At 39.4% G+C, this 12,644-nt stretch overlaps 1 protein-coding gene across 4 annotated transcripts in view; it reads left to right on the top strand.

Annotated features, from left to right (window-relative positions):
• The window catches only part of FIG4 (FIG4 phosphoinositide 5-phosphatase), a 131,892-nt gene that overhangs the window by 6,427 nt on the left and 112,821 nt on the right, over positions 1-12,644 (top strand). For all 4 annotated transcript variants that reach the window (XM_046005695.1, XM_046005697.1, XM_046005696.1 and 1 more), the window contains one exon: positions 10,751-10,849. In XM_046005695.1, coding sequence (XP_045861651.1) covers positions 10,751-10,849 — 99 coding nt within the window. Of the gene's footprint in view, positions 1-10,750; positions 10,850-12,644 lie in introns of those variants that run through there.

The raw sequence follows: 12,644 nt of genomic DNA, 5'->3' as shown, positions 1-12,644 counted from the left end.
AACACTGATAAAGGAAGAAGAAAAAATAAACTTACCTTTAGGTGATATTATGCTGGAAAAACACTTAAACCATGTGTATAGAGACCACTTTTTTTTTTTCAGTTACTTTAGAACACACGGACTTTGCATTACAGATTAAATTTTTTAAAATGTTTGTAATTGGGATTGTCTGAATTTATACATTTTAGGATCATATAATAGAGTCCTTTAATCCATGGTATATCTATCCATTTTTTAGGTATTTAGTTTCTCTTAGCAATATGTTATAATTTTCAGTGTAGAAATTTTACTATTCCTGAGTATTTAATGAGTTTTGATATTTATTGCAAATGGGATTTTAAATTTGATTTGACAATTGCTTGTTACTAGTATACAGAAATTGAGTTAATTTTTATATATTGACCTTATATCCTGAAACTTTGCAAAAGTCATCATTTTGAGAAGCTGGAGCTGGTGTGTTGAGTTAAGAATATGTGGATTATGACCTGCTGAATTGGGGGGCACAAGCCACTCACATGGAGTCAACAGATAGCTCACTCAACATTGAGCTTTCACTTTGGGAAGTGAAACCCATGGGGTCATTTTGGTTGAAGGTACAGTTTCAGTGCACCTACACAAAGGAGGTAGAGTCCCAGGATTTAGAAGTGGCGGGGCGGCAGGGTTGGGGATGGGGAGGGAATGATCTAGGGGAAGGGCAGTCCTTTGTCCTAGTCAAAAGTGAGCAGGAGATAGAGATCAAGGTCGCAAATACCTATTACTTAAAAGGAAGCAGGAGCATAGGTCACTAACTTTTTGTGGGCTTGTCTCATAAATAGTTATTTTAAAAGGTATGGGAAGAGCAAAGTGGGAAATGATGGTGGGAATCCTAAGCTCAGGTCCTAATCTAAACGTTCACACTCTGGGTGTGAACAGGGTTATCATACTGTAAAATACGTAGGCTTTGACACAAAATAGTTGTTTTTCTTATCACACTCACATATTAGTTCTAATAGGGTTTTTCTGGGTAATTTCCTTAGCTTTTCTACATAAAAAATCATATCATTTAGGGAGAGGAACACTTCTTTCTTCCCAATCTGGTTGCCTTCTGTTTTTTTCTTGCCTTCTGGCACTGGCTGGGATCTCTAGTACAAAGTTGAATGGAAGTGGCAAAAACAGACATTTTCTTATTTTGTTCCTGATCTTATGAGGAAAACAGCCTCACTATTAAATGTGATGTTAGCTGTAGGTTTTCAGAGATACCCTTTATCAGATTGAGGAAGATACTTTTCTATGCCTAGTTGGCTGACGGGTTTTTAAAATCATGAATAGATATTGAATTTTGTTCCATGTTTTTTCTGCATCTGCATATGACATTTCCTTTATTTTCTTAGTGTGGTGGATTACGTTAGTTCATTTACAAAGGTTAAAAGAGCCTTGTATTTGAGGGATATTTTCTACTCCATCATGCTATGTTATTATTTTCGTATTTTGCTAGATTCTATTTACTGATATTTTGCTAGGGATTTTTATGCTCAGGATATTAGTCTATCATTTTCTTTAAGATCCTTGTCTGATTTTGGTGGAGGTAACTTGGGTCTCATAAAATGAGTTGAGAAGTGTTCCTTTTATTTTCTGAAAGTGGTTGTGTAAGATTGATATTATTTCTTTGTTTAAATGTTTGGTAGAATTTACTACTGGAAGCGCTTGGGGTTGCTTTGTGGGACAAAGTTTGATCATTAATTTCTATAGCAGCTATAGGGCTGTGAAGATTTACAGTGGGTCTTGAATCACATTTTTTCTTAGTGGGGAAGGGGTAGAGAGAGTAGGAGAGAGAGAATCTTAAGCAGACTCCATGGTGCCCCTGGAATCACATTTGATAAATTGTATTTTTCAAGAAATTTGTTTAATGAATCTTAGTTGTTGAATTTATTGCCACTAAGCTGTTCATAATATTAGCTTATTAAACTTTTAATTTTAATTTTATTTTTTAAAAAGATTTTATTTATTTATTTGACACAGAGAGAGAGAGGGCATGTGAGCATGAGCAGGGGTAAAGGCAGAGGGAGAGGGAGAAGCAGACTTCCCGCTGAGCAAGGAGACCGATATGGGGCTCAATCCCAGGACCCTGAGTTCATGACCTGAGCTGAAGGCAGATGCTTAACTGACTGGTACACCCAGGTGCCCTTCTTATTAAACTTTTGATGTCTCTAGGATTTGTACTAAAACTTCCACTTTTGTTCCTGATATTGGTATTTTGTGTTCTCTCTCATTTTTTATTGATCCATTTTGCTAGGCATTTATCAATTTTACTACTCTTTTGAAAGAAGAATCTTTTGGCTTGGTTCATTTTCTCTATTGTTGTTTTTTATTTAATAGTTTCTGTTCTTAGGCTTATTATTTTTTTTCCTCTTATGGGTTTTGGATTAATCAGTTGGTCTTTTTCTAACTTTATAAGGTAGAAATTTAGGTCATTGAGATTTTTTTCTTTTCTAATACAAAGCATTTAAAACTATAAATGTATATAGAACAAGAGTTAAAAGCCTACAAAAATATCAGTAGCCTGACAACAAATAAAGCGGTATATTCCTATATACAAAAAGTTTTGTAAATTGTTCTGAAAAAGAAAATATCCGCCAAAAAAGGACAAGGACGTGAATAGGCAATCTGACAAAAAGAAGTGTGAATATAAAAAGCTAATTCAACTTGCTAATAATTAAAGCAATAAAATGAAAATAGATTCCCATTTTCACCTATGAGAGAGATTGACAAAAGTCATTGTTGGCTAGTGTATGAGTCAGAATAAGGGCGTTCTTATTTTGGCTGGGTATTAATTGGTTATGAAAGGATTAGGAGAACAAAAGAACAAAAGAGACAGTGGACAAGATGGACTGCCTCTTGTCCTGAGCCTTCATTTTGAAGGATAACTGGGCAGAACTGCTCTGAGGTGACACTCATTGTTACCTGTGTTTGGAGGTGGGTTTTAAGGTCTCCGGAGAAGAAGGGGGGTGACTTGGTAGAGAGCATGCAGGAGTTGTAGTTCTGGCTTTGTCAAGGGTCTGCTTCCTCCCAAAACTTACCTGTTCTCTATGGCGCCCAGACCTTCATGCTGCCTTTCGGCTCCTGTGATGACGCCCTGGCCCTTGTCTGTCCTGTGACCTGGGCTTACAGGTAAACTAAAGTCAGGTGCAGCCCTACTGCTCATACGGTCTAGTGCCACTAGGACTTGCCCACAGTGGGTTTAGCAGCCTAAAGGTATGCTGGATGAAAGTGCAGTTTACCTTAGATGAGTTCCAATTTATAGTCCTTGCTTAATATAGAATGCCCTATAGGTCTTACCATTGCAGTAACTGATCATTTTCTTTCTTTTTTTTTTTTTTTAAGATTTTATTTATTTGAGACAGAGAGCATGAGACAAAGAGCACAAGCAGGAGTAGGAGAGGGAGAAGCAGGCTCCTCACTGAGCAGGAAGCCCGATGCAGGGCTCAATCCCAGGACTCTGGGATCATGACCTGAGCCAAAGGCAGCCGCTTAGCCGACTGAGCCACCCAGGTGCCCCAGTGATCATTTACTAACAAATTAACATGTAGTGGTTGAGTTTAAAATTGGTAGCTGAACAGAACTGTGGTGGATTTTTGTGTCTGCATGTGTAGGGGTGAAGTTGTTGGGATGATCTTTACCCTTGCTAGTTCAAAATTCTTAGTATGTGTATATGTGTGTTTGTTTATTTAATTCCTGCCTTGTTCAAAAGGATTCAAGGAAGTTTCTTCCTCTTCTCCATCCTATCATACTAAATAGAATAAAATAAGAACCACAGGGGCAACTGGGTAGCTCAGTGGATTAAGCCACTGCCTTCGGCTCAGGTCATGATCTCAGGGTCCTGGGATCGAGCCCCGCATCGGGCTCTCTGCTCAGCAGGGAGCCTGCTTCCCTCTCTCTCACTCTGCCTGTCTCTCTGCCTACTTGTGATCTCTCTCTGTCAAATAAATAAATAAAATCTTTAAAAAATAAAAAATAAAAAAAAAAATAAAATAAGAACCACATCATGAAGAATGCAGGCTTCATTAGCCCAAATGTTAGCTTCAGTTTGTGAATGAGGGAACAGGAGAGAACAATATAAGACACAGCTGGCTAAGGGATTGGAGCAGGAAATCCAAGGATATAGAACAGGAGAGAGAAGCAGAGTGATTATAGCTGATTTAGAAGGTGGGATTGAAGGTGACCAAGTTTCCACTTATTTCCTACAGGGATTTGAAGTTTCTCCATCAGCTAAATTCTGAAGTTGTAAAGAGTGAATCTGGGGGAGCCTGGATGGCTCAGTAGGTTAAGCCTCTGCCTTCAGCTCAGATCATGATCCCAGTGGGCTCTCTGCTCAGTGGGGAGCCTGCTTCCCCCTCTCTCTCTGCCTGCCTCTCTGCCTACTTGTGATCTCTCTCTGTGTCAAATAAATAAATAATTTTTTTTTTTTTTTAAAAAGAGTGAATCTGGAGACATCCTTTTTGACCCTCAGAGGCTCCTTTCTTTCGAGCTGCGTTACTGATTGTGGGATTGCTGGAATAGGCGAAGAGGCAGGCCTGTAATACTGTTAGATTGTGTGAAGTAACTTCATGGTGATCTTTAAAAAATAAAATCTTTATTCTGAAAGTTCAAGTGAAGTTTAACATTAATTGAAGCTGTCAGGCAACCTTAAAATTTCCTCTCTTTGAAGAAAGCTGATTTTCTTCCCTCAGATGAAAAGTGAGTGATTAATTAGCCTGTCATTATAAAAGGAGAAAATAATGTTAGTAGATACTGAACTTCCTGTTAAATGGATTACCTATTATATTCCATTTGCAGCTCATATATATATTTTAGAAACACATTCATCTTCATACTAAGTCACCACTGTTAAAGCTACATGTTGAAATGTTAAGGTTTTTCTTGAAAAGTGATACTTCACTTTCAGAAGAGGGCCAGCTCAGATCATCTTCCATCTTAATGGGCATTTAAATGTGGCTTTCTTGGGGTATCTTACTTCTTCACCCCCATTCCTGCCAACCCCCACTCCCCCCAGCATATGTACAAACACACACACACAAGCGTTTTCCCCAGCAGGTGTTGGGTCGTAGGTACTGGCCTGTGCGTGTACCTCAGGCAGTCCAGCTGGGATGCGCTCATTTCCCCAGATCCTGTGTCTTCGTCTTCCTTGACGTGTGGCCTCATTTTGGTGGTGTCCCTCCTCCAGTTGCTTCATGGGAAAGGGTTCATGGGCAGTACTGTTTTTGAGCCTGTACATTCCGAAAATGTCCTTATCCCAGCCTCACACTTGATTAACAGATTTAATGTTGAATTAAAGATCGAAATGCATTTTCCCGTAGAATTTTGAAGGCGTGATGTTCCTGTCTTCTGGTGTTGCTGTTGAGAATTTATAATATTACTCCGTTCTTGATCTTTGGTTTGAAGCCTATTCTTTTTTTTTTTTTTTTTTTACTCTTTAGGAGCTTGAGCTATCTTCTTTTTATCTTCAATTTTCTGAAATTTTACACTCCCACTACCAGAGATAAGAGATGCCGCAAATTTCCACGCCTTTTGGGAGTTCTGTAGTGTAAATTGGATTCTTTCTTGACTTCTCCACTGCCTGCTTAGGGTTCAGCTTTCTTGGGCATGCTTTTAAGTTTCAAAAGATTTTTTTTGATTTTTGTGGTTGCTATCTCCACTCTTCTCTTTGCCCTAGGGGTTTATGTCTAAAAAAAAAAAAGTGAACGTAAAAGAACTTACTATAGTTTTTAATAAGGTGTTTGGAAGGAAAAGAGGTGTTCACTTCTTCGTCTTTATCCAGAAGACTATTCATTTGCTTTTCGAACGGCTACGTTATGGATTTTGTCCCCACCGTATCACTGAAATTGCCCACAGAACGGCCACTCAGAAGATCCTATTGTTAGATCCCCTGGGCACTTCCATGTCCTCATCTTCCTTGACCTCTTAGCATTTTTTGTTTTTATTTTTGTTTCTCTCTCTTTAATTTCCTTAAATTTTTAAAAAAATTTTTAAATTCGATTTAGTTAACATATAGTATATTATTAGTTTCAGGGGTAGAACTTAGTGATTCATCATTTGCATATAACACCCAGTGCTCATTACATCAAGTGCCCTCCTTAATGCCCATCCCCCAGTTACCCTATTCTCCCCCTGCACCTCCAAAAACCTTCAGTTTGTTTCCCAGAGTTCAGAGTCTCTTATGGTTTGCTTCCCTCTCTGTTTTTATCTTATTTTATTTTTCCTTCCCTTCCCCTACATTCATCTGTTTTGTTTCTTAAATTCCACATTTGAGTGAAATCATGTATTTGTCTTTCTCCGCTGACTTTTTTCACTTAGCATAATACCCTCTAGCTCCGTCCATGTTGTGCAGATGTTTGATGGCTGAGTAGTAGTCCGTCTTGATCCATTCATCTGTCAGTGGACATCTGGGCTGTCCCCATATTTTCGCTATTCTTTGTAGACATGGCTGTTGTAAACATTGGAGTGTATGTGCCCCTTTGAATTACTATGTTTGTACCCTTTGGATAAATACCCAGTAGTGCAATTGCTGGGTCGTAGGGTAGTTCTATTTTTAACTTTTTTTTTAAAGATTTTATTTATTTATTTGACAGAGAGAAATCACAAGTAGGCAGAGAGCCAGGCAGAGAGAGAGGGGGAAGCAGGCTCCCCGCTGAGCAGAGAGCCCGATGTGGGGCTCGATCCCAGGACCCTGAGATCATGACCTGAGCTGAAGACAGAGGCTTAACCCATTGAGCCACCTATTTTTAACTTTTTGAGGAACCTCTGTACTGTTTTCCAGAGCGGCTGCCCAGTCTCAGCAGCATTTGATGTTGGATGTGCTGGTTTCCTCCTTTCCCAGATGGTCCCCTCCCTTTGCTTTGATGATTCCATGCTGCTCTGGGGTTTTTTCCAAAAACGCTGGCCATTTTTCTCAGTCTTCCAACCTGGTTCCTTATCTATATCCAGCCTCTGAATAATTTTATATAGAGTGCTTCAAGCTAGTGTTTTGGGGGCTCTGTCTCTATCTTCACTGTCCACAGTAGGTTTAATCCAGTCCCGTGAGTTTAAAGGCCATGTATGTGCTGTTGACACACCCTAAGATCTCTCCTCTGAGCTCCAGACTCAGAAGTTCTCACTTGACCTCTTTGGGCACGTTACAACAGAACTCTTTGGTTTCCCTTCCAACCTGCCTCCTTGCAGTCCTTCCCTAAGTCAGGTAAGTGGCATCAGCAGGCTCAAACCAAAGTAAATGGATTGACGACACGCTTAGAAAAATGGGTGTAAAAGTTGGTGGCCAACTGTCCACCAGAGGGCAGTGCAGGCAAGTAAGTCTATCCACAGCAGGCCAAGCAGGAGCTGTGGTTTTCTTTCCCACCTAACTGGCTCCACATGAGGTCGCTTTTCTCCGCACAAAACAGTTTCAGGATTCTTGGACCACTTCAGGAGAATATGTGGATAGTTACATTTGCTTCCTGTTTCTTTTTCCCCTCTCAGATCCTTTTGTAAATTCCGTGGATTTTAGCTGTTGGTTCCCCCACTTCATGAAGTCTTTGAGAGAGTCTGGCTGGATATGCTCGGTATCTGCCCTCCCATGGCGGTGGTCTGAAGGCCCATAGATCATTGGCCCACTAGTACTTAGGAGTCACAACTGTCAAGCTGCCAAAGCAGAGTCCTAATGCAATTTCTCTTTCAATTTCTTTCGATCTATTAAAATTCTAGGAACTTCATTCAGGGATTTTGCCTCCCTTAAAGTTGTGGTGTTCTTCTTTACTGAGAGATCAACTTACCCAAAGAAGATGGGTAAACCTTGTAGAAAGTTACCCAGCAAATTAAATAGGTGGCGTTCTTTACCTAATATTTACTCCATGCCTATGGAACCAAGGTACCAACCAGAGGTCAGGGAGTTAGTTCCGGCTTCTCCAGTGCATAGAATTAAGTGAAGGGGCCAGACATCCTAAATAAATTTAGGTAAGGTCTTCAGAAGTCAGTGCTATACATAAAAATGAAAGTGTTTTGGGAGGGAGCAGGCGACGAGAGAAGATGGTTGCAGGTGGAGATGGTAGCTATCACTTGTCTTGTCTTGGCGCTGCACCTGGAGTCCTTATGAGAGGTCCTTCAAGGCTAGACTCAGCATCAGGACACCAGCCTCTGGATCACTTGCTCCGAGCCTTCCCAGATGAGTTAAGTGAGTGTCCTTCCTGTGTTGTCATCACCCAGTTCATCCTTCTATTATGACATGCCATTCACGGTTGTTAATTTGCCTGCTCTTCTCTCCTGAGGACAAAGACCGACTGCTAATAAGATTTGTGCATTCTCCCATTCTGGCTCCATTCTGGTCCTGGATCTGTTTTTCTTTCTCTAAAGTACTCTTCTTTTTTTCCCTCTGAGTTTGTATCTCTTTCTAAATTCAGTGGCAGAGACTCACTGACATCTTAAAAGTGAAGGGGAGAAAAGGAACGAACAGCCATCAAGTGCCTTCTTTGTGTTGAACACTCGTCATCGTATTAGCTGTTTCATGAGCATTTTCTCGCTTCATCTTGTTCCTCGAACAAAGACGCCAAGCTTCTTCCCCTTCAGGTCCTTGTGCTTTCTGTTTCCTCTTGTGGGGACTGTTTTCCTCAAGTCCTCAAGAAGGTGGCTCCCTTTTTTGCTAACAAACGTGTATAGCTGGGGCGCCTGGGTGTGGGTTAAGCCTCTGCTTTCAGCTCAGGTCCTGGTCTCAGGGTCCTGGGATCAAGCCCCACACTGGGCTCTCTGCTTGGTGGGGAGCCTGTTTCCCACTCTCTCTGCCTGCCTCTCTGCCTACTTGTGATCTCTGTCTGTCAAATAAATAAATCTTAAAAAAAAACAAAGAAACAAACGTGTATAACTTACAAACCATCCTTCTGAAGTTCATTTTATTAGGTTGGTGACCACCAACCTCCTCTCAGTGGAGAGTGGGGTCCCAGGCATGTGAATTAGCTGGAGCCATGCCCTGAGTCTTTGACCTCCTGCCTCTCATTGTTCCTGTACTTCTGGCTGCTCCCCAGTGCATCAAGTCCTGGTCACTGGGTATCTTAAGTTAGTTTACTAATTTTTATTAAAATTGCTGTATTTTTATTTCATTATAACTGGTAGTGTTCTTCAAACTGTACCCCTCCCAGGAGATCAGATCAGGGATTCCATTTTCTTTTCTTTTCTTTTCTTTTTTTTTTTTTTTGCTAGCTTTCCTCTTAAGATTGGGCTAATCAATCATCTTTTAATTGAATTTGTGTCTAACAATTACAGGCACCATTCCTCCCCACCCCCAGGCCTTAGCAGGGGTGGTGCAGGGGCTGGAGTATATGCCCCCAGAACCAGTCATCTTTTAACATATAGTTTAGTTCTGTTTAGCCTGGAAGTCTAGGTCAGAACTTCGTAAACAGATTTATACTTAGTAATAAAAAAATTCCACCAATTTCTGCCGATCTAGTATTATTATAATCAAGTGCTCATCTTCTTCTTCTTTTTTTTTTTTTAAAGATTTTGATTTATTTATTTGACAGAGAGAGAGATCACAAGTAGGCAGAGAGGCAGGCAGAGAAAGAGGGGGAAGTAGGCTCCCCACTGAGGAGAGAGCCCGACTTGGGGCTCGATCCCAGGACCCCGAGATCACGACCAGAGCGGAAGGCACAGGCTTTAACCCACTGAGTCACCCAGTCGCCCCAATCGTCTTCTGATATATATGAAATCTTACTTTTACAAATCTTTCCCATCCTTTAAGGCTCAATTCAAGTCCAGACTTCTCTGACATTTTCTGTACCTTTACCACTGCATGTTAATCTTTCTTGCTCTGAATGCCCGTGGTCTGCATACTTCAGTTTGGCCATTAATCTAGAGAATCTCATTTGTTATTTATTTTGTGTATCTAAATATTAACTGACCGATGAGATGGTAAAACGCCAGCTGATTGGAGCAATGTTTTCTCAATTTTTGCTATGTTGAAAAGTGCCACTTTTAAAGACATTTTTAGAGGAGAATATCTTTATGTATTTTTCCTAATGCGTTTCACTTATTTTCTTAAGTTACTTGCCGTCTTTAAGTTTTCTTAAAACATTTTCTTTAAATTTAAGATTATTATTTTTTAATGTTTTAATTATTAATTTTATTCTTGGTGTTTATTTAAGAAGACTGATGTGCTCAGGTATAATGTACCAAGGAAGTATTCAGAATAGAAAGAATATTAATTATTTCCTGTAGCTTATTTATAAAAAACCATTTGGGAAACTATACTCATTTAAAATTTTTATAAGACTTTGTGGTTTTTTATAGTTGCTATATTAAATTAATTTTCCATGTTTTACATAAAATTTATAAAGATTTATTTGATAAAATTTTAATATTTTCATAGCTATAATTGTCTAAGCATTCCTAATTGTATGTTGAGCTTTCTAATTCTTACTAGAGCTGCTTCTTCCTGGCAAAGTTTAAACATCAGTCTCCAATCAGTTTGGTTAATCTGTGTATAATTTAATTAAGTTAACCTGACCTGGTTATTGGGTACATTTCAAATACCAGACTGATATTTATCATGACATTACTAAGAATATTTCAATTTTAAAATTAACCTTTTAGAATCAGCCTTTCTTTAATCTGCCAGTTATGTTTAACAGAAATACTTCTTTTCAAAAGTAACCTGACTTTATTACAGTATTTAATTTAAAAAACCAAAGTGGTTATAAAATGTGTATAAGGAAAAATGCCTTAAAAAACTAATGACATTTCTTTTCATTTATAGAGATACTTCCTCGTTGGGAGCAATCATGCAGAAACAAAATACCGTGTTTTGAAGATTGATAGAACAGAACCGAAAGATTTGGTCGTAATTGATGATAGGGTAAGTATCTTGAAAACCTGAAGACAAACAGTAACTTTTGTACCTGTTAAAGGTACAAACAACTTTTACTGATATATTTATTTTCCTTTTTTAATCAGGCATCTGACAATTACAATTATTTTTCATAGTGGCTAGAATTTAAATCTCTAATCTGGTTTCTAGGAATTACTGATGTTACAAAGTATGCTGGAATTACACTTTGTCCTTCATTGTGATTTGTTTTACAAAGCAAACTCTTTGGATGTGGTAATGAAAATATTTTCTTGAAGACGTGGTATTTTCAGGATTTAACCTAACTCGGTATTGCATGTACTGAAGAGATTATGTGTTACTGTACTTTAATATGAAGCTACTTGCAGTCAGGGCGGACTTCTGTGCTGCAGACTTTTTTTGTTTTGTTTTGTTTATTTACAGCATAACAGTGTTCATTGTTTTGGCATCACACCCAGTGCTCCATGCAGTACATGCCCTCCCTATTACCCACCACCTGGTTCCTCAACCTCCCCCCCCCCCCCCCCGCCCCTTCAAAACCCTCTGGTTGTTTTTCAGAGTCCATAGTCTCTCATGGTTCATCTCCCCTTCCAATTTCCCTCAACTCCCTCTCCTCTCCATCTCCCCATGTCCTCCATGTTATTTGTTATGCTCCACAAATAAGTGAAACCATATGATACTTGACTCTCTCTGCTTGACTTATTTCGCTCAGCATAATCTCTTCCAGTCCCATCCATGTTGCTACAAAAGTTGGGTATTCATCCTTTCTGATGGAGGCATAATACTCCATTGTGTATATGGACCATATCTTTCTTATCCATTCGTCCGTTGAAGGGCATCTTGGTTCTTTCCACAGTTTGGCGACTGTAGCCATTGCTGCAATAAACATTGGGGTACAGATGGCCCTTCTTTTCACTACATCTGTATCTTTGGGGTAAATACCCAGCAGTGCAATTGCAGGGTCATAGGGAAGCTCTATTCTTAATTTCTTCAGGAATCTCCACACTGTTCTCCAAAGTGGCTGCACTAACTTGCATTCCCACGAACAGTGTAAGAGGGTTCCCCTTTCTCCACATCCTCTCCAACACACGTTGTTTCCTGTCTTGCTAATTTTGGCCATTCTAACTGGTGTCAGGTGGTATCTCAATGTGGTTTTAATTTGAATCTCCCTGATGGCTAGTGATGATGAACATTTTTTCATGTGTCTGATAGCCATTTGTATGTCTTCGTTGGAGAAGTGTCTGTTTATATCTTCTGCCTATTTTTTGATATGATTATCTATTTTGTGTGTGTTGAGTTTGAGGAGTTCTTTATAGATCCTGGATATCAACCTGTGCTGCAGACTTTTTATTATGCTGCTAAAAATCACCTCCGGGTGATCTTCTGGTGACTTGCTATGCATGAGAGAAATGTGAGGCTGTTCTTACCCAGTTGTTGTATTAGCCAGAGCAGGAATATAGACTTAATTCAGGTAACACAAAAACATGAGACTGTTAGTCAAAAGTGAAATATAGCATGATGGTATTGAGCAATTTTAACTCTTCCAATGAGAGAACCTGACTTACCGTCTGTCTGGGAATATCTTGAATCCGTGCTGATTGCTGGTTTCTCAAATACGTGGGTAGCTACAGTTTGCCACCCATTATCACTAAGTTCTTTGCAAAGCTATTTTCTATGTTATAATAATTTTGGATAAATTGTATATTGTGATTTCTAGCCCTCTTGGGGATTGTTCTTCATTCTTCCCCTATGATGGGAGTTTTTATTCATATGATGTATTGATTCTTCGTTTTACTTGGGGATG

Source organism: Meles meles, chromosome 5 (genome assembly GCF_922984935.1).
Source record: "Meles meles chromosome 5, mMelMel3.1 paternal haplotype, whole genome shotgun sequence".
Lineage (NCBI taxonomy): Eukaryota > Metazoa > Chordata > Mammalia > Carnivora > Mustelidae > Meles > Meles meles.
This window is presented reverse-complemented; position numbering and strand designations above follow the sequence as displayed.